Below are 18,340 nucleotides of genomic sequence, written 5' to 3' on the forward strand. Positions count from 1 at the left end.
ACTAACCATTTCACATTATATCTACAAATACTATAAAACAATTCAAACGTGGCTTTAAGTATTATATACTTAATGAGATTAATTCAGTTCCAATTCAGGAATGTATGGTTCTGTAAATGCAGTGATGGGACATATACTTAAAGTATTCTGAAAAAAAGCATCATCATATTTAGATAATATTCCGTTATCAAGGTAACTTGATAAGTTATAAATAACACAAATTTTACCAATCTCACAAGCTCATCAAAAGTTGGCCTTTCTTCTGGATCAACTTGCCAGCATGACAACATCACTTCGTATAATGGATCAGGCATATCTGGTAATTGTGGTAATCTGATGCCTTGCTCAACTGCTTCCTCTACTTCGCTATCAAATTGAAGATTTGAGTATGGAGTTCCACCCATACTAAGCATTTCCCATAAAAGTACACCAAATGCCCAGACAACGCCTGGTTGATGCTTTTTTTTACTAGTAAAACACTCTGTTGCCCTCCACCGAGCATATTTTACATCTTCTAAGACATACTTTGCAATACCATGACCCATGACCTTAGGTATCCAATCATTGGTAATGCCTATACTTCTAGCACATAAATGAGTATGAATGATCTTATAATTTTCAAGATGTTGTAATGCAGATGCAATTGAAGAACCAATAGGTAACATTTGATCAACTGGAAATATCGTTCCAGATCTAGCAGCTAATAATAAATGTTTCAATATCTGTGGAGGCATTTCTAGAACAACATATAAAGTATCTGAAGTTTCACAGGTTCCAACCAAACCAGCAAGATACTTCATTGTTGATGCCTTAATGCATACATCCAATTCTCTTAGCATAGCTTGCTTATCTGACGGTTTTAACGAACGATCGGCTATAGTATGGACAACAACAGAAAAAGTTTTATCATCCTTTTGTACTGTACCGGAGTGAACTGTACCAAATCGCCCTCTACGTAAGGCTGCATTATCAATCGATAAATTATTTTGTGGTATACTCCAAACTTTGTTTTTCAATTCTTGATAATGATTTACCCTTTCTGGTACATCTTCTGGAATATATCCCATGTTATCTACTTCATGTAATGGCCCTTGTAATGTCAATTCTTGTTGCTCTGGAAGTTTTATAATATGGGCCTTTTCATGACGGCGTCTAACTAAATAGAATATTAGTATGGATATAATAAGTAAAGATCCTAAAAGAATAATTCCTATACGTAAAATAATGACAACAACAGAATCCATTTGATGAAATTCATCTTGTTGAAATTGTTGAATACTGTTGGTAAAATTAGAATAGGAATACTGCACTTCTCCTTGTGCTCTTGATATAACCACTAACCCTATTTGTGGCATTGGTTCAGTTTTTAAAGGAGCATTGTAATATCCGCCTATTAATCTCCCATCTCCTACCACAAATTTTTTATAATTATGAAAGTCTGATGCATCAAATTCTGCTGTTATATAATAACCTAAACCTTCTTGAAATGACTTTTCGTAATTTAAATACATAACATCTGAGCCCACAGGAGGTATTGTACCAGGCTGAACAACTACAACTTGATAAGCACTCACTGGTCCATTTTCGCTACTTCCTTCAGAAAGCATAACTGTCGTGGTAGTCTCATTTTTATTTAATATTTCTGGTGTATCTGGTTTATCAGGTGGACCTATAGAGGTCCATTCGGTAGCATAAGCCGGCTTACTAATTCCTTGTGAATTACTTGCAGAAATTGATACATTATACTTAGTACCAGGTTGAAGACCTCTTAAAATAGTACTATTAGATGTAGCACCTTGTACTTGACTTTCTATTGGCGATAAAATATTATAACTATGCGTTTCAATGGCAATAGCAGTCAGTGTATAAGATGTAATATTTCCATTTGATATATCTGGTGGCTGCCATGTAATTAAGAAACTATCATCTTTTTGAGGAATTATCTGAATTGCTCTTGGTCTACTAGGACCTACAATTAAATAATAACTTAGTAAATACATATGACATTAATAAATATTTATAAGGGACATACCTTTTTGTCCAGTCGAATATATACTCATAGCTTCCTGACCTCCACAAAATTTAAATGCATCAGCAATACAAGGAATGCAAGAATTAGATAAGCCATTTTTACCAAACTTACTACCACAATAACATCTTTGTCCATTCTGCAATCCAGCAAACCTACAATTATAACAATAATAATGATAATGATAATAATATATTTTACTTTTATGCTTTCTTCTATCAAATCCAAATATATATATATATATATATATATGTGTGTGTGTGTGTGTACTTACATGTAATCAAACGAATGACATTGTTCGATGCATTCGGTAGGGGCAGTAATACGACTTGAAATTAAAGAAGATAAATCAGGATCCACAGCAGGGCTCTTAAAACAACCTTCATACTCCTGCCCATATACTAAAGTTACACTAAGTAGTAATATTATAGTAGCCATATTTATTTTCTTTTTCTTTTTCATCGATTATTCTGATTATATTTTCAAATAGAACAAAGATAAATATTTCATTTTCTATATTTTATATTAATTCAATGACCACACCGCGAGTTTATGGCATGAGGTCATATCGAGTATTAGTCAGGTTAAATCTCGATCATGTTCAAATACTTTGGTAAACTTTGTAAGATCTCGTTAACACTTGTAAACTGTTTTCTAATCATAATCGATAATTCATATTTTACAAATACGATATAACAATATTTATGAATTAAGTTAACGAACTAATTGTTGAGCGTAAACAAAACAATTCACTAACATGATACATGCAAATGCATGCGTCATAGCTGAAATAATGTAAGCGCCCTCTAGTCTAAAAATGGTTCCAAATTTGAAATTCGCACCTAAAGAAATTTCTCATATTAATACCATTTAATCTCCTATTTCTTCATTGTTATTGTATTATGTTATTTTGGAACTTCAATTTCTAGATAAATAATATTCATATCGTGTACAGTAATTTTTACCTGAACTTTTCATGGATTACTGCTTGATATCCCTTCTTGATTTAAATGATTCTTCTAAAATTGCAGTGCCACCAACATTAAATATATCATATTTGGAAATGACTATATATTAGAATACAATTATTCTTTATTACTGATAATTGAACATATTCTACATAAATATGGTTTGATTTTATAATATCATTATTGACGAAATATGAATAATTATTTTCTAACTTTATACTAACAATCTATTAACATAAAAAATCTAATGAAAGAAATAATGATATCAGCAAAAACCAACAGTCGGTCAAGTAGATTATTTCTTTACACATTTTTGGCGCCTCATTCCATAAACTAAACTATTGTAATCTAAACTATTGTTTATATATATATGTATATATATATATATATACATATACACACATACCATACATATACACAGTACTACATATTATATAACTAATCGTTCACGTCTAGGCAGCAGAAAATCGTCCTATTATACTTGGAATAAAAATTGTTATGGGTACACAATTGAGTGGTTCATGCGATCTCGTTTGTGATATTATTTGTGGTAATAGATTATGGTTTATTTTGTTGTATCATCCAAGGATATACAAAAGTAGATATTAAAATAACTACTTTCTAAACGTGTACACAACATATTGCATATTAAAAGATATATTCTGAGAATGTATGCAAATTAACTCGATTATAATGCACTAGATGTATGGATACTTTCATATATGGTTATTTGCTAAATAGCTTGATAATATAATAGTATATATTCTGTATAATAATACACTAGAAACCAGAAACTATGCTATGATGTATGAGAACAAGTATTTTTATGCCGTACTTAATCAAATTAACAAAACGTTAATTTAAAATATATGTAGCTATACCATTGATTTGCATCAGAAAGATGTATAAACATAAATTATCTAATATCTTGTTGCTATCATAATAAAATAAAAAAAAAAGATAAATATTTTCAATGCATACGAATTCTGTGCACTGTATGTAGGTATGTTTGTATATAGAACAAGTAAAAATATTGAAATTCAACTATTTTTCATAGTACCAAATGGAACAATTATATAAACTTTGGTGATATTGGTTTAAATGTATTCCATTTTGGAAATTTTTATGTGGGATATAACATAATACATTTGGAAGTTTTATATATTACCAGTAATTTGTGTGATGGCTAGGAAGACCAAACACAATGTCAAATTTTTTACGCAATTATAAGGAAAATAATTCTTTTTTTGCCTTCTTAAAAAAGAAATTTCACATATGAAACTATTTTACATTTACAAGATATCTCAATAAAATCTGGCAATAAAATATATCATATACCTTATATATCAGTTATCACTTACAATGTACAGCCAATTTTAATGAATTTTAATAAAATGAAACATTGTATAACTTATATACATTGATATTGTTCAACGTGATTTAGATAACCTGGCATTATTTTTTTTCCCCAGGTAACTTTTAACAAAATATATTACACAACTTTCAATTCAGCTATATACATAGATAAGCATCATTTTCAAGCGGTATAATAATTATTAAATCTGCTTATATGCTCACTCGTCTCTTTTTTACTTTGGTATTTACATCAGTTATGCTTGGATATTATCCAAAAAAGAATTTATGGAATTTTATTTTATTTGATCACATATGCACATATCTTTTAAAATAAAGTAATAAAAGAAGATAAGCATTTGTAAGTATACTGCTTGTATAGATTTGATAATTTTAGTACTAAAGAATATGTAATTATATTTCTGTACAGATACGTGCTTAATGACAAATTCAATTGTCCTTTCGATGTTTTCAGACAGTAGTGTTTTCAAACCAATATGTAATTAAAAATGTAAAAACGCAAAGAATCGCGAGTCAAATTTTTTTTGGCCCAAATTGTGACTTACGATGCCCTTTAAAAATCTTATTGTAAAAACAATGATTTACAAAATATGGGAGGTGATAGAAATGATGACGTATCTAGGAAAGGAAATGGTTCCTTGTAAAAACAAAAAAAAAAAAAAAAAAAGAAAAAAGAAAAAATAAAACAAATATTCAGATAATAAATTTTCTTAATATAAATCTTTATTTTGGAGAGAAATGGCTTTGTTTGTCTTAGAACATACATACACTTCAATCCAAATTAACAGCATGTATAGATAACGATGCGTTGGCATCTACATTTATGATATTTTGCTTAAATAATTATATAACAAATCAAAAGGATACGCCTCTTAAATTTTTCTATTGAATCGAGTCATGTATGTTCCAAGTTTTCAAAGTCATTTTTCCCGAAAATTAAGAGATCTTTACATTTACATCAAAAAAGTTTTATCATATATTTCCAAGCTATTTTTTCACAAGGAACCAGCAATATTATCATCCAATTCCTGTTTTTACTACAGCTACTTCCAATTCTTGGAGAAGAAAATCTTCTACTGTAGTATGGTTTTTAATATTTCAAGATTTCATGAAATATTATGATTAGTATAATTATAGAAAATGTAAATATCATTCATATTATTTTCTAAACAATCTTTTATATCTACATTATGGATGCAGAAGAAAATTATATATTTTTTAAAATCACACTTCAATTCTAAAGTGATGATTAAAAATACATTGCAAAAATACATTGCACTTTGTCTTCAATTTTGCAAATATTTTGTATATTTTTATTTAAATCGTTCTTAATATTTCAAATACGATCGTTATGTAAAAATTAAAGGTTAGTTCGTATCAGTTACATCTTACGACGTAATGAAGAATATTTCGGGGTCTTTTGTTTTTGTTAACCATACTAAGAGAGAATTTTCTTCTTTTAACACAATTTTCATTCATACTCAAAATTCTCTTCTCATCCCTTCTACATTCTTGACAACAGCATTCAAACTCTTAAGTTTGTCTTATCGCTGTAACCTATAACATAACTATATTTTATATGATGTAATGCTTTCCTTTTGTACTTCCATAGTACGAAGAAGTAGTTTCTGAATAATTTCATTCCGATGGTCCTTGACCCCATCTCGACTTTGTCCTTGGAGTTTTGACTGCAGGAGATGAACTATCATCCTCGCATACTTTTCGCTTTACACTTAACACAATACCACTTTTATGAGCGTACTTCGATCGCGGCATTATTTTTGACATACTGTCCATTGTCGGTGGTGTTGAAGGAAATGCAGGAAAATCTTCATCTTCAAGACCCGGCGGTTTTGGTTGTTCGGGCATGAAGGTCTTCTTAAACGAGGTTTCTATATGAGCAATAGGAGGTGATAACATAGGCTGATGAAGCGTAGGAGACGCCGTCAAATTACCACATTGCGTAGGTGGAACAGGAGAAGTTTGCGTTATAAGATTTGTCCCGGAAGGCGCTACAGGTGATATAGGCACAGTGGATACATTAGGTGCTGTAGATGCAGCTGCGACAGCAGCTAATTCCTCTTCAGCTTTTCTTATCAGATCTAAATCACTGAGCGAACTCAGCGTACTTTTGCTTTCTTTCGAAAGAGCAGTCTGTGAGACATCCGCGAAAGCTGCCTTTTCGGAATTCGCTCTGGCTAAATTTGGTCCTTTGGCTTGAGAAGGTGAAGAGTATTTTTCCGAATTTTGATAAACTGTAGAATTAACGGTAGTCAAAAATGTAGCACTGGGCTTAGACGGAAGATAAGGATCTACTTTCGAGGACTCTTGTCGTTTAACGTTTGCAAGAATCTCTTGTAAATTCGGCGGTATCGTTATATCCGAAACTTTATCGAGAATTGGCTGGGCAAATTTCGAAATGCCTGGAGGCGGTGGCGTAAACGAACGCGTATCGGAAGGGCTGTAAGCTTCTTCGGAATCCTTTGTATCAGGTGGATCTAGTCCCAAACCCTGAAAATAAAAGAAAATCGTTATATCTCGTAAACATCATAAAAACTTAGAAATTTATAACGTATGCGCAATGAAAACCATTGACATCAAGCTACATAGACCATATAAGAAAAATGAAAGTGTCTCTTGACTTTGACGAAATTAAAAATAATTCTTTCATGCCATGTCAAAGAAACGATATGCGTTCGTATATACATGGAGTATCGTAGCATCGCGTAAAAATAAAAACCAATATTTTTGTATCAATAATTTTTTGTAAGAATACATCACATTGATATATGATAACGATTGCATTACATATTTTATTCCGTACATTATAATGCAATGAAATTATAATTGAAAAAAAATCTACGCAGCTTGAGGATAGGAATAGGATGCCATGAATAGATGCAAACAGTTTATTTACAATGGGGTAGTAGGAGAAACAGTAACAATCGCATTTAAAAAAAAATGGAATTATCAGTGCTCTCACCGGCAGAGTAGGTGTCGCGTCATTGAGAAACGAAGAGCTAATGCTTTGTATTTGTTGTTTTTGTTCTTCTATTTGTCTATTTAATTCGTCCATCTTTCTCTGTAACTCCGTAGAATTCTTTGCCGACGACAATACATCGGTAGTATCGTGTATAACCGTTTGCGTATTCGTAACATCTTCATCCATTTCACCTGGACTGTAAGGTTCATCGCCATCGTCATCCAGCGTCTTGAGAGGCGAAGGCATTAGGTCGATCTTCGAAGATAATTCCGGTACAATTTTACATATTGCAGCACTATCTATTACCGACTTGGACATCCCGATGTGTGCCTTATTTAAAGTTTCTAAAGTCATTTGGGTTACCGCTTGTTTATCTTTAATGGTATCGGTTGCACTTGCTTTGTATCCCATAGGAGAGGCTGGCGGTGTAGCGGAAGAACCTTTATCTTTCGAAGTACCCACCAATGGCGGCGTGTAACTACGATCGGGATCTTTTTTCTGTATTTTTGTTGCGACTATCGGAGGTATAGTGGTCAAACGTTTCTTCCTATTGCGTACTATAATACCAAGAAGCAAATGCGGCCTGTTTTCTTCGAAACCAGGACCGGTCAGAGGTAATAAAACTCGCGGTATTGTGCTTTGGTTTGAAAAGGGCATTATATAAAAATCTTTTATATTTTTCGAAACATTACCGACGACGCCTAATCGACTTCTACTATTTAAATAACTGTATAAAGTTATATAAGGAATCTTTTCCTCGTCGTTCGCTGCCGTTAACCTTATAACAAGAATCTCTTTCGATCCAGTTTTTTTCATTTTTGAAATGTAATCCCACACAGTTTCATGACTTATTCTACCAACGACGTCTACTGTATCTGGAAGATCGTTCATTAGATCCCTGGCATGACCACTAACTTCCTGAGCCGTGATGAAGAACTTGGCAACATCTACCATGTTAACAAATCCTCGCCAAACCGTTTGCCATGCCGTTTTGGAAATATCCTTCTCTATCTCCGGATCGGTATATCTTTCGGGTTCTTCGTTGATGTCCGGTGTTTTAATCGTAACGGTGGAACTCGGTTCTCTGTCGGATACGTCAGAATCATTTCCATCGATGGTATTCGTCGTAGCTTCGTCCTCGATGTGCCTCCACAAACGATCCTCTATCGGTTTTTCCACTATGGGCGGTGGTGTGGGTTCTTTCTTCTTTTCTATCTCCTTCTTACGTCCTTGCTCCTTTTTATCCCCATTCTTTCCTTCCTTCGAGGATTCGTTACGACTTCGCGTTTTTGTCCAAGTATCGCTCTTATGCTTTTCTTTCTCGTTTTGATACCTTTCCTTTTCCCTCTCCCTATCCTTAATCTTTTCTCTGTCTTTATTTCTTTGCTTATCCTTATCCTTCTCGCGTTCTTTATCTTTCTCTCGTCTACTCTCCTTACTCTTAGCCTTTCTATCTCTACTTCGTTCTCTCGTCTTACTGTAATCCCTATCTCGTTTGTGACGATGTCTGCTTCTACTTGTACTCCTTTCTCGTCCTTCCTTATCCCTTAATCTCCCACCATCCCTAGAACTTTCCCGATCTTTGTCCTTCTTCCTACTCTCCTCGCCATTCTTCGATCTTTTCATTTCGGGCGTCAATTTTATTCTCTCTCCGTCTTCTCTTTCCTTGCTCGTATCGATAGAACTAATACTGTCGCCACTGTTCAAAGCAGTCACTATATCTTGCACAGGTGTTTTCGGATCTACTAAACCAATACCACCGTCATTCTCGATAATCTGTTCGCCTTTGTGTGTTTTCACCACTATGGACTTCGCTTGTGCCATTAAATCTAATTCATTTTTCTTGATCATCTCTAATTGATGTTTAGTCTCTTTTTCCCGCCACTCGGCCAATTCTTGACTAGCCATCTCGTCTGGACTTAATCTTACAACCGCGTCCGGCGCTAACGATTTGTCAGCAATTTTTCTAAACAGTGTTAAATTCTTCGTGTCTTTTATATTAAATACAAGACTCCTGTATTTAGCTTTATACTTTGCCCCGGTATCTTTGAAGTACTTGTACATTTCCATTTCTATATTAAAAGCTAGATCAGCGATTTCATCATTGGATAGCTTTAAATCTTCCGTCTCCTTTATACGACTTGACAAAAGCTGCGTCAATGTTCTTCGAATGTTCAATCGTATAGGTTCGGTCTCGGGCTTCTTCACAACTGCTATTTTCACCTGTTGTTTCGGCTGAGGCGTTAGCACCTTCAATTCTTGTTTCTTACTCTGTGCTTGTTTCTGTGTGATCGTTCCTTGTGCTCTTGCTTGAGGCGATGATACGGGTCTTATAGTCGTTTGTTTTAAAATCAAATTCCCTTTACCCGTATCAAGAAAAGTTTGTTTCAATTGATGCGGTTTATTGTGCAATGTACTCGTTTGTGGTTGTTGCTGTTGCTGTTGCTGTTGTGCACCAGCGATCGTAATTTTTTTACTACTGGCTATTAAAATCGTTTGTTTAGAACCCGGTATATTGGTATAAACCATTTTTGGTATTGCTTGTGCTTTAGCAGCTATCAATTGCGGAGATTTTCCAGGTTTGGTTAATCGTTGTGCAGGTAGAACCGTAACCGTCTTCCCTCCTATTTCTACTTGACTAAGACTATCCGCTCGTACAGCCTCGAAGGTTGGATTTTCCTTCAACCATGTCTTTAAATTCGATCTTTTAGGTGCGTCCGTACCTGTAAGGAGCCTTCCAGTTCTTCTTTCGAAAACAATTACTCTGGCATCCGCTTTTGTTTTGGTTACTCCCAGAGGTGATTGTTTCAATGCCTTTGAATTGGAACTTGTTGCTACAGGTTTGTCCTTAGTTAATGTCTCCTGGGCATGCGCAAGGATGCATGCATCCGAACAATAAATACTAGAATTCCTAGCTTCTTTTTTGCATACTACGCATTGAGTGGTACCCGAAATTCGTACGATATTATGATCGAGAGTCGATGCAGCGGGCAACGGTGCATCTTTTGTTGGCGAAAGAGAATGCCGCGATGTTTCTTCTTCCATCAAAGATGCAGAGTCCTCCATAAACGAATCTTGCCGTTGTCTTTCTTTTCCTGATACTAACTGTGCATTTATTTTCACTTTATTGTCATCTGCTTTTTTCTTTAAACAATTCGGACAAACCCATTCTATGCCTTTCTCTTCCATTTGCTGCCCCATTGCTTTACTGACGTGTACGCATTTTCCATGAAACCAATCTTCGCAAACATCGCAACATATCATAAAACGATTATTATGGGGACGTTTACAAATACACCACAACCTATCAGGGTCATCTTCTGAATCTGAATTCTCCTCTTCTTCGTCATCCTCATCTTCTTCCTCCTCGTCATTTTGCTCGCTTATATTCAATCGTAGATCTTCTTTACGCTCTAAATGACTTTGAACGCTCGGCGATTCGTATTTCTCGGATTTCTTCATAGGTTCTGGAGTCTTTTGCGCAGTAACTTCTGACTTTGCTTGTAATCGTTTGCTTCTTGTTGCTGGAGCCTCTATTGGTGGTAAAGTGATCACACGTCCACCACGAACGATTTGTATAGGTTCTTTGTCATCTTTAGTATTCTTTTTTGTTACTTCAGGTGTAACATTTGTTGATATTTGTGTCGTTGTATCCGGTGGCTTAGTTGTTAATTCTTGATTAGTTGTTGCTTCCAGCGAAGAAACATGTGCAGGAGTTGATGTTAATGAAGTAGACGGTACAGCTTGATCTACCAAAGCAGCCTGAAAGAGAAAACCATTAGAAATGAATAGTACTAAAATTTTGTAAAGACAAGAAATATATATATATAAAAAAAAAAAGCATACATGATCTCCTAAATCAACTCCAAGTTCTTCTTGCAATAATAACGCTTCTGCTAATAATTCCTCATCGTGTTTATTGGCTTCCATTTCCAACGTGGCTAAAAGATGTTCTTCTCCTTCTATGCCACCTTTAATGAGTAAACATATTATAAATAACTTTCTAACGTAGACATGACGTATGATATATATGTTGTAAACATTATTATAAACTTTTTATAAAACAATTCTATCAAAACTCTTGACAATATTAAAAGTTGTGTGTTTCCTGTCAAATGTCATAAATGTTATTTCATATTCGTTCGTATAACTTCATAAAAAGAATTTCATTGATGACATGATAACGAAACTTACTATGTTTATTGATAATATGATTTGACACAGTAGGCAGTGCCATGGCTTGATCAATCATTTGTGATGAGGTAGTAACTAAGAAAATATAATATTTTTAGATAAATATAAAATATTATTCAAGGGACAAAACTAAAAACGTACAAAACAAATTAAAAAAAGAAACAGATTGTATTTCCTAATCGAGGAATAAGAATTTTCCCAATGTTACACGTACTTAAGGATGGTTGTAATTCCTCAGCTGGGTCTGCCTTTGAATCTGTTTTTTGATTTTCATTTTCTCCTTTCAATACATTTTCCGTCTCATTTTCTATACCTGAATGACGTTCGACTTGGGATACGTCTTCCTCCAACGTATTTGTTATCAAAGTTTTCGTTGTATATTCTGAATCTGAATTTTGTGTTATATTTGAAGTCGTAGTGGTAACATTTGTTGAACTTATTATTTGTGTTCCTTGAGCAGACGATTTAGCAACTCCACAGGCAATAGTTGTGCTTGGAATAGTAGCAATTAAAGAAGATATCGTATTATCGGCATTCTTCGAATCATTGTTTGAACCGACACGACGAATAATGTCAGGCGCAGAAAATAATGCTGGACCTAAAGTATCTGCCACAAATCCTGGAGATTTCTTATGTTCTTTACGCGAATGTTTCTTCATATCTAAAAGATGCATGAAATTTATTTTAATTTGTAGTATATATACATGATATACTAAATATATTTAAATGAAAATAATATATAAAACAACTACCAAATAAATACTAACTGTCTATGTTTTTAATTTCTACAGTTTTTGCATTATCACCTTCTGTTTTAGAAATAAGATCCATAATTTTTTCAGATTTTCTTCGTTCTCTTTTTATTTCGGAAGGTTTCACTTTCATTGATACAACAGATGAAATAGGTTTGCCTTGTTGTTGTAATCCTTGATATTGTTGTATTGGAGATGTTTGTAATAATGTTCCCTTTTCTTGAGCACCCGGTGTACTTGATACAACTGGTTTTGATGACGTGATCGGTACATGCACTAATTTTCCATCTTTCGTCGACACAAGTTTCGTCTGTACTTGATTCAAAAATTTACCTTTTGGGAGAATCATTGGTTTTTTTACATCTAGATTTTTAAGTTCGTTCGCTTTCATCACAACTTGTTTTTGTACAAGAGTTAATTTTTGATTATTTCTTCCTTGACCAGGCTTTGTTAAAATCATATCACCTTTGACCATATTGCTACTAATTAAATTTGCTTTTACTTGATTTGTCGTTTGTAGAGGTTTCTCTACGTTGATTGCAGTTTCACTTGCAGCGAGCGTTTCATCTTTTTTTCTAACACCTAATGCTTTGAACCCTCTTCTACCTCTGGTAGAAGTGTGTGCTCCTGATAAAAATAGATATTTAGTAATCTTTTTTAATCAATTGAAACTATCAATAGTTATTAAATAGTATCAATGCTGTTTTAATCATTAAATTCATCATTGTTTATCGTATATAGATCTAAAAAAATTATTATCACGCTTACCCATCTTATCCTCTTTATCAGGAGTTTTCATTGCACTGACAGCAGCAGCCATTTCCATATCTAGTCGACGCACTTGTTCTATATCCATATGTTTATTCGAATTTCTTTTTCGTGTACTTGTCATGTAGCCACCTCTAGTGGTAAGACCTTTTCTTCCACCTCTGGCTCTGACTCCTCCTCTCCTTGGACCTCGTGGACCAAAGTCAGAATCATTGTCTGATGGAGGTTCTGATTCAGAAGACTCTGAAGGTGAGGGAGTACCTTCTTCCTCTTCTTCTTCATCGTTAGATAATCGATGTGCTATATAAGAAACATTTTATTATACTAGGTAAAATTATGATATCATACAATAGGTAAAATATTTTATAAGGATGTCAGTAATAAAAATTTATTTATTAGGAATATGATTAAATCAGTATGACAATATAATCTCCAATATGAGAATTTATTAACAGTAATAAATAGCATGCTTAAATTTTTACAGACTCTTTTTTGTAGATTAATTTCACCTTTAGACATCGAATGTCCTGCTGATTTCGATACCCCAGGAGAATTCCCAGCTGATCGAAGATTAGAAGTGGTAGGAGTAAGTGGATTTTTGCGAGGACGACCAATTGGTTTTCCCTAAAATAATATATTGTAAAAGGCAAAATAACTACATTTCAAAAAATTGTCACTTACGGTTTTAGTAGTTGGTTTCAGTTTATCTATTTCATTGGAAGGTGATGACATTGTTGACACTGTCGATGGAGAAGAAGGATGTGTATATTGTATATCACTGGAAGATGCGTAACTCGCCAATGGTAATGAATCTTTTGGTTTAGAATCAGGTGATTTGTTTGTATAACAATGATCCAGTTCTACACTATATTTTATTGACTTCTGCTGTTCCTCTACGGATAACATATCTAAAAAATACAATAATTAAATCATTTGTTAATAAGATAACAGTATTGTTAATTTACATTTCATTAAATTATAACATCAACGAACCAAGCATTGCGGTAACATTTTCGCCCAATATTTGTTTTGCTTCTTCACTTTGAAGAGCAGTTTCCAATCTTTCCAACTGTTCAGGATCCATTTCCATAAAAGGATCAACGAGTCCTGTTGCATCCGTACTTGTTGCATTACCTATTGGCGTAATGCTCGAAGATGTAAAAGTAGGTGGATCTACTGTCAATGTTATATCGCCATTGTTAGCACCTGGTTCGCTTTGTCCCAATCTTACTACGCTAACATTTGCATTTGATTGGTTCACTGCAAATATATATACGATATTTATCAATAAATATGTAATGTGTCTTTAATGTGATAATTGATATTTGATTTTCAAGGAACTTTATATTACCAAATTGTATAAGAAGATTATATAGTTCAATCTATGTATTAATACAAATGTAAAGTGTCAATGAAAATCTAAACAAAGTTAATAAAAATTAATTATTTGTTAGTATATTAATATTAAAATATTTGATGAATATTATAAAAAAAAGTAAGAGCAATTAATCAATAATAAACAGGCTAAAACAAAGTAATGTTTAAACTGCTCACATATTTGAATAATTACTTACTTATCAAATTTTGTAGTGTTTCTTGATCTACTGATATTGTGCCATCGTCATTAACTACAATAATCAATGTGTCATCTTGTTTCTGAGTTTCTTTTTCTTGCGGCTCGACGATATAAGAGCTAGACATGTTTTCAGTTCTGAAGAACGAAATAAGAGAATTATCAAGAATCGTACAAAATCAAGATAATTAAACGCGAAGTTAAATATCCACCCGTTTATCGTTACGACGATAAGGTTATGTTTAATATCTATAAATATAGAATTGATTAGAAATGATAATGTATATATGGGTACAACAGACATGACTTCCATAAGTATAAATTGTTTCACTTCTATAACAGTTTCATCTTAATACGTAAAATGAAAGTAAATAGTGCGATAGCAAGAAGTACATACATACATATAAAATCATAAAGTGTGATAAAATGAATCTTGAAATCTGTCGTATCCTCAAAATCCACGATACTTTTCACGCAACACATAAGCTTATCGCGATAACCCAATTATAATCCACCGTCCGTTTTTTCGCAAACCAAATAAATAATACCGCCAACGACAAACGGGCAGCCATTTTGTTTAATCCATCATACACAGCGCCGTACAAAAGTGTCGGTTGCGCGTTACAGTTCACTTACCATCCGCGTATTCCCATTCACGGAATTAATGGAAACTTTAGTCTTTCTTCGAAGAGTTGCTTCCCGACGAATTTGTCACGAGAGCACTCCACTTCGTCGATAAACCGCGCTTTTTTTAGCGAGACATTCTGCCCAACGATCTACCTCAACTATGCGCATACAGACGCTGCGCGCTTCGCGTTGCGCAACGAGACGAACGAAACGAACAGGCTTTGCGCGGGTAGAGACGCGAGATGCACGAATGCGAAGATAGGCCGTTCCTTTTCCTTTGTCAGAAAGAGAAGGAGATACGTGAACTTGCGTTCTGTCCTCCATACGTATGCGCCACCTATCATCGCATCTCTCATAAAATGCCAAGTAATATTTTCTCTAGACAAGATTTTATATCCCGTCGTATCGTTATAATTAGATAATATTGATCAAATTGTCTTTCGATCATTACTGTAATATAAAAGTGAAATACTGTTCCACATACAAGCCATGACATTTTTTCAATTAACGTCCCATCGCTATAAATTAGATAGATATAAATTAAGGTCAATGGGATATTGCCACAGTAAATACATCAGCATACGTATCAAATTTATGAAACTTTTATTCGTTTAAATAATATCATACCATTCCGATCGAAATTCCTTTCGTTTGGTAAACTTTTCTTCCGATATTGAGAGGCTGTGTCGTACCAAGTGCGTTTTTCATTTGGTATTACCAAAAAATCAAGAATATTATTAGCTAATCTTGGAATGATAGGATATAATATCAAGGTGGATATTCTTACGCTTTCTAATGCAACAGAAATAACAGCCTTGAGCTCCATAAGAGAATCTTGATTATCTATTTTTTTGCTTAATAACCATGGCTTATGATGTTCTATCATTTGATTTACCATGCGTAATGCAGCCATGGTTACATCTACTACATTATGTAGGTTATAATCTTCGTAATGGGATTGTGCATTATCACCTAAACATTCTGTGATCTTTATAGTTTGTATAGCTATATCTGATTTTAAAACATCGGCAAACTCTATTGGATTAGGAACTTCACCCCATGGATTAATAATTTTTCCTGTGCATCGACTAATCAAATTACCTAATGTATCAGCAAGTTCGGCATTTATTGTTCTTAGGATTTTATTATCACTATAATCTATTGAAACAAAAAAGCTTATTTTTTTTATATTTTTTAATAGATTAGGATGACGTCGATTAAAATTATAAACTTACTTGCATCGCTATAAGGCACAGCTTCTCTTAAGATAAAGTATCTTAAACCTTCTTCAGTAAAATTAGTAGCTGCTTCAAAAGGTGAAATAACATTACCCTTTGATTTAGACATTTTTCTATCGTCAACTGTCCAATGTCCATGACAGAGTAATGTTTGAGGAGGTTCAAGTCCTGCAGCTATTAAAAATGCTGGCCAGTATATGCCATGAAATTTTAATATATCTTTACCAATAATCTAAATTTCATGTAAATTTTATTAATATTTAAAAAATATATTTTTTCTTTTACTAAGTTTTACAAGATATGTCATATGTAGCATACCTGCAAACTTGGTGGCCAAAATTGCTTGTATGTATCATTTGGATAACCCAATACAGTTAAATAATTTACTAATGCTTCTAACCAAACATATACAGATTGATTTTTGTTTTGAGGCGTTGGAATGCTCCAAGGAACTCTACTTGTAGGTCTTGATACACTTAAGTCATGCAAGTCTATATCTTCTTCTATCCATTTACTTAAAATTTTATGATATTTCGCTGGTCGTATTGTAGTTTCTATATAATATAAGAATATCATACCATTTTTAGTATAAAATCACAATCTTCATAATTTCTTGTATGTAATTTCATACCCCTTTTTATCCAATATTTCAATTCATCTTGAAGAGCACTTAATCTGAATTTGTAATTGTCTTCTTCTGTCCACTCTACAGGATGACCAGATTCTTTAGAGACTTTAATTGTTTTACCAGATGCATCTGTTATTTCATCTAATTCTATATCTGTAAGAAATGCTTCATCTGATGTACAATACCATCCTGAATATTTTCCTAAATAAATATATCCTCTTGTATCCAAAACATTCTAAAAATGTATGTAACGATGTTACTATATATCGTATATAATAATTTATTTTTCTTTATGGGACACACAAATAATCAAAGAAGTAGAACAACCCAAAAATGATGCACTGCTTCGAAATGGCATTGTTCTGTGGTACGAATAAATGCAGAATAATTCACAGAAAACTTATCACACATTTCCTTGAATTGTTTTGAAATTTGTGTGCAATAATCTGATACTGGAATCTTAGCTACATTCGCAGCAGTTTCTACTTTATTACCATGCTCATCTGTACCAGTGCTTAAAAACGTGGAATGACCTAACATAGATCTGTACCTTGCTATACAGTCGGCTAATGCTGCACTATACAAATGTCCAATATGTGGAGCTGACATAAATGTGAAAGATGTAAATAATAGGCATTATACAAAGTTATTAGATATCATGTTATTTTATGTACCTGCGTTAACATAAAATATTGGCGTACTAATATAAAGATTTTTAAGTACACCATTTGTGTAATGCCTTTGTAAAATTCTGTTTCCTGACACTTGTAATCTTATTGGTAAAAATCGAGTTATTCCTAATGACTTCATGATTTGATAATTTTTATACCGTAAACATACTTTTAGTCGATATAAAAATGAAAATATCTTAATCTCACGATAGATAACCTCTAAGAGAACTAGACACGATTTTCTCTCTTAACATAATCATACATATGCGCACGCAGATTTAAGGTACCGAATGAAGAGTTTTAACTGAGATGATGAAAAGAAAAGAAAAGAAAAAGGACAGATCCAAGAGCTATCTAAAAATGGTCTCTCTTCGGAGTATCAGTTAAAATTTAATCGGAAGAAAATTTGTCAGGTGTCGCTAGAAAATAATTTTTTATTCTAATATTTTGATAGTCGCATAAAAATTATTTATAAACCATAAGAATGACGATATAAAGCTGAGAAATAATTTATCGCTCCGAATATAGAATCATT

At 33.3% G+C, this 18,340-nt stretch overlaps 3 protein-coding genes across 9 annotated transcripts; all 3 read right to left on the reverse strand.

Moving 5' to 3' along the window:
* Positions 1 to 49: 49 nt before the first annotated feature.
* LOC122630708 (putative tyrosine-protein kinase Wsck) lies at positions 50 to 2,819 on the reverse strand. The gene is made up of 4 exons (XM_043815496.1): positions 2,304 to 2,819; positions 2,033 to 2,184; positions 228 to 1,969; positions 50 to 147 (listed from the first exon to the last, which is right to left on the reverse strand). The coding sequence occupies exons 1-4, from the start codon at positions 2,489 to 2,491 to the stop codon at positions 79 to 81; spliced, it is 2,151 nt and encodes a 716-aa protein (XP_043671431.1). The 5' UTR covers positions 2,492 to 2,819; the 3' UTR covers positions 50 to 78.
* A 719-nt stretch (positions 2,820 to 3,538) lies between these two features.
* On the reverse strand, positions 3,539 to 15,458 carry LOC122630707 (death-inducer obliterator 1). Of its 6 annotated transcripts, none has more exons than XM_043815492.1 (12): positions 15,278 to 15,458; positions 14,643 to 14,779; positions 14,062 to 14,328; positions 13,750 to 13,976; positions 13,578 to 13,692; positions 13,069 to 13,368; positions 12,316 to 12,927; positions 11,763 to 12,209; positions 11,549 to 11,623; positions 11,201 to 11,325; positions 7,355 to 11,116; positions 3,539 to 6,882 (listed from the first exon to the last, which is right to left on the reverse strand). In XM_043815492.1, exons 2-12 carry the CDS (start codon positions 14,767 to 14,769, stop codon positions 6,010 to 6,012), a joined length of 6,930 nt encoding a protein of 2,309 aa, XP_043671427.1. In that variant the 5' UTR covers positions 14,770 to 14,779; positions 15,278 to 15,458; the 3' UTR covers positions 3,539 to 6,009. The 6 variants fall into 6 exon arrangements, with proteins under 6 accessions (XP_043671427.1, XP_043671425.1, XP_043671424.1 ...); XM_043815490.1 differs by lacking the exon at positions 15,278 to 15,458 and adding an exon at positions 15,039 to 15,262 and having other exon boundaries at positions 12,355 to 12,927; XM_043815489.1 differs by lacking the exon at positions 15,278 to 15,458 and adding an exon at positions 15,039 to 15,261.
* A 150-nt stretch (positions 15,459 to 15,608) lies between these two features.
* Positions 15,609 to 18,200, reverse strand: LOC122630710 (methionine--tRNA ligase, mitochondrial). Of its 2 annotated transcripts, XM_043815500.1 has the most exons (7): positions 17,809 to 18,200; positions 17,462 to 17,736; positions 17,138 to 17,369; positions 16,825 to 17,060; positions 16,504 to 16,738; positions 15,896 to 16,426; positions 15,609 to 15,786 (listed from the first exon to the last, which is right to left on the reverse strand). In XM_043815500.1, the coding sequence occupies exons 1-7, from the start codon at positions 17,942 to 17,944 to the stop codon at positions 15,773 to 15,775; spliced, it is 1,659 nt and encodes a 552-aa protein (XP_043671435.1). In that variant the 5' UTR covers positions 17,945 to 18,200; the 3' UTR covers positions 15,609 to 15,772. The 2 variants fall into 2 exon arrangements, with proteins under 2 accessions (XP_043671435.1, XP_043671434.1); XM_043815499.1 differs by lacking the exon at positions 15,609 to 15,786 and having other exon boundaries at positions 15,855 to 16,426.
* Between the last annotated feature and the right edge of the window lie 140 nt (positions 18,201 to 18,340).

This window comes from Vespula pensylvanica, chromosome 7, assembly GCF_014466175.1.
Source record: "Vespula pensylvanica isolate Volc-1 chromosome 7, ASM1446617v1, whole genome shotgun sequence".
In the NCBI taxonomy this organism is placed as follows: Eukaryota; Metazoa; Arthropoda; class Insecta; order Hymenoptera; family Vespidae; genus Vespula; species Vespula pensylvanica.

What these genes read in the sequence shown, in the direction of transcription:
- LOC122630710 (XM_043815499.1), bottom strand. Translation starts at nt 17,944, where the DNA reads ATGAAGTCATTAGGAATAACTCGATTTTTACCAATAAGATTACAAGTG. An exon ending in TTTGGCCACCAAGTTTGCAG is followed by an intron (nt 16,739 to 16,824) that starts GTATGCTACATA and finishes CATGAAATTTAG; the next exon opens with ATTATTGGTAAAGATATATT. An exon ending in TGTGCCTTATAGCGATGCAA is followed by an intron (nt 16,427 to 16,503) that starts GTAAGTTTATAA and finishes TTGTTTCAATAG; the next exon opens with ATTATAGTGATAATAAAATC.
- LOC122630708 (XM_043815496.1), bottom strand. Translation starts at nt 2,491, where the DNA reads ATGAAAAAGAAAAAGAAAATAAATATGGCTACTATAATATTACTACTT. An exon ending in ATATTCGACTGGACAAAAAG is followed by an intron (nt 1,970 to 2,032) that starts GTATGTCCCTTA and finishes ATTTAATTGTAG; the next exon opens with GTCCTAGTAGACCAAGAGCA. An exon ending in TTGATGAGCTTGTGAGATTG is followed by an intron (nt 148 to 227) that starts GTAAAATTTGTG and finishes GCTTTTTTTCAG; the next exon opens with AATACTTTAAGTATATGTCC.
- LOC122630707 (XM_043815489.1), bottom strand. Translation starts at nt 15,124, where the DNA reads ATGTGTTGCGTGAAAAGTATCGTGGATTTTGAGGATACGACAGATTTC. An exon ending in AACACTACAAAATTTGATAA is followed by an intron (nt 14,329 to 14,642) that starts GTAAGTAATTAT and finishes ATATATTTGCAG; the next exon opens with TGAACCAATCAAATGCAAAT. An exon ending in AAATGTTACCGCAATGCTTG is followed by an intron (nt 13,977 to 14,061) that starts GTTCGTTGATGT and finishes TGTATTTTTTAG; the next exon opens with ATATGTTATCCGTAGAGGAA.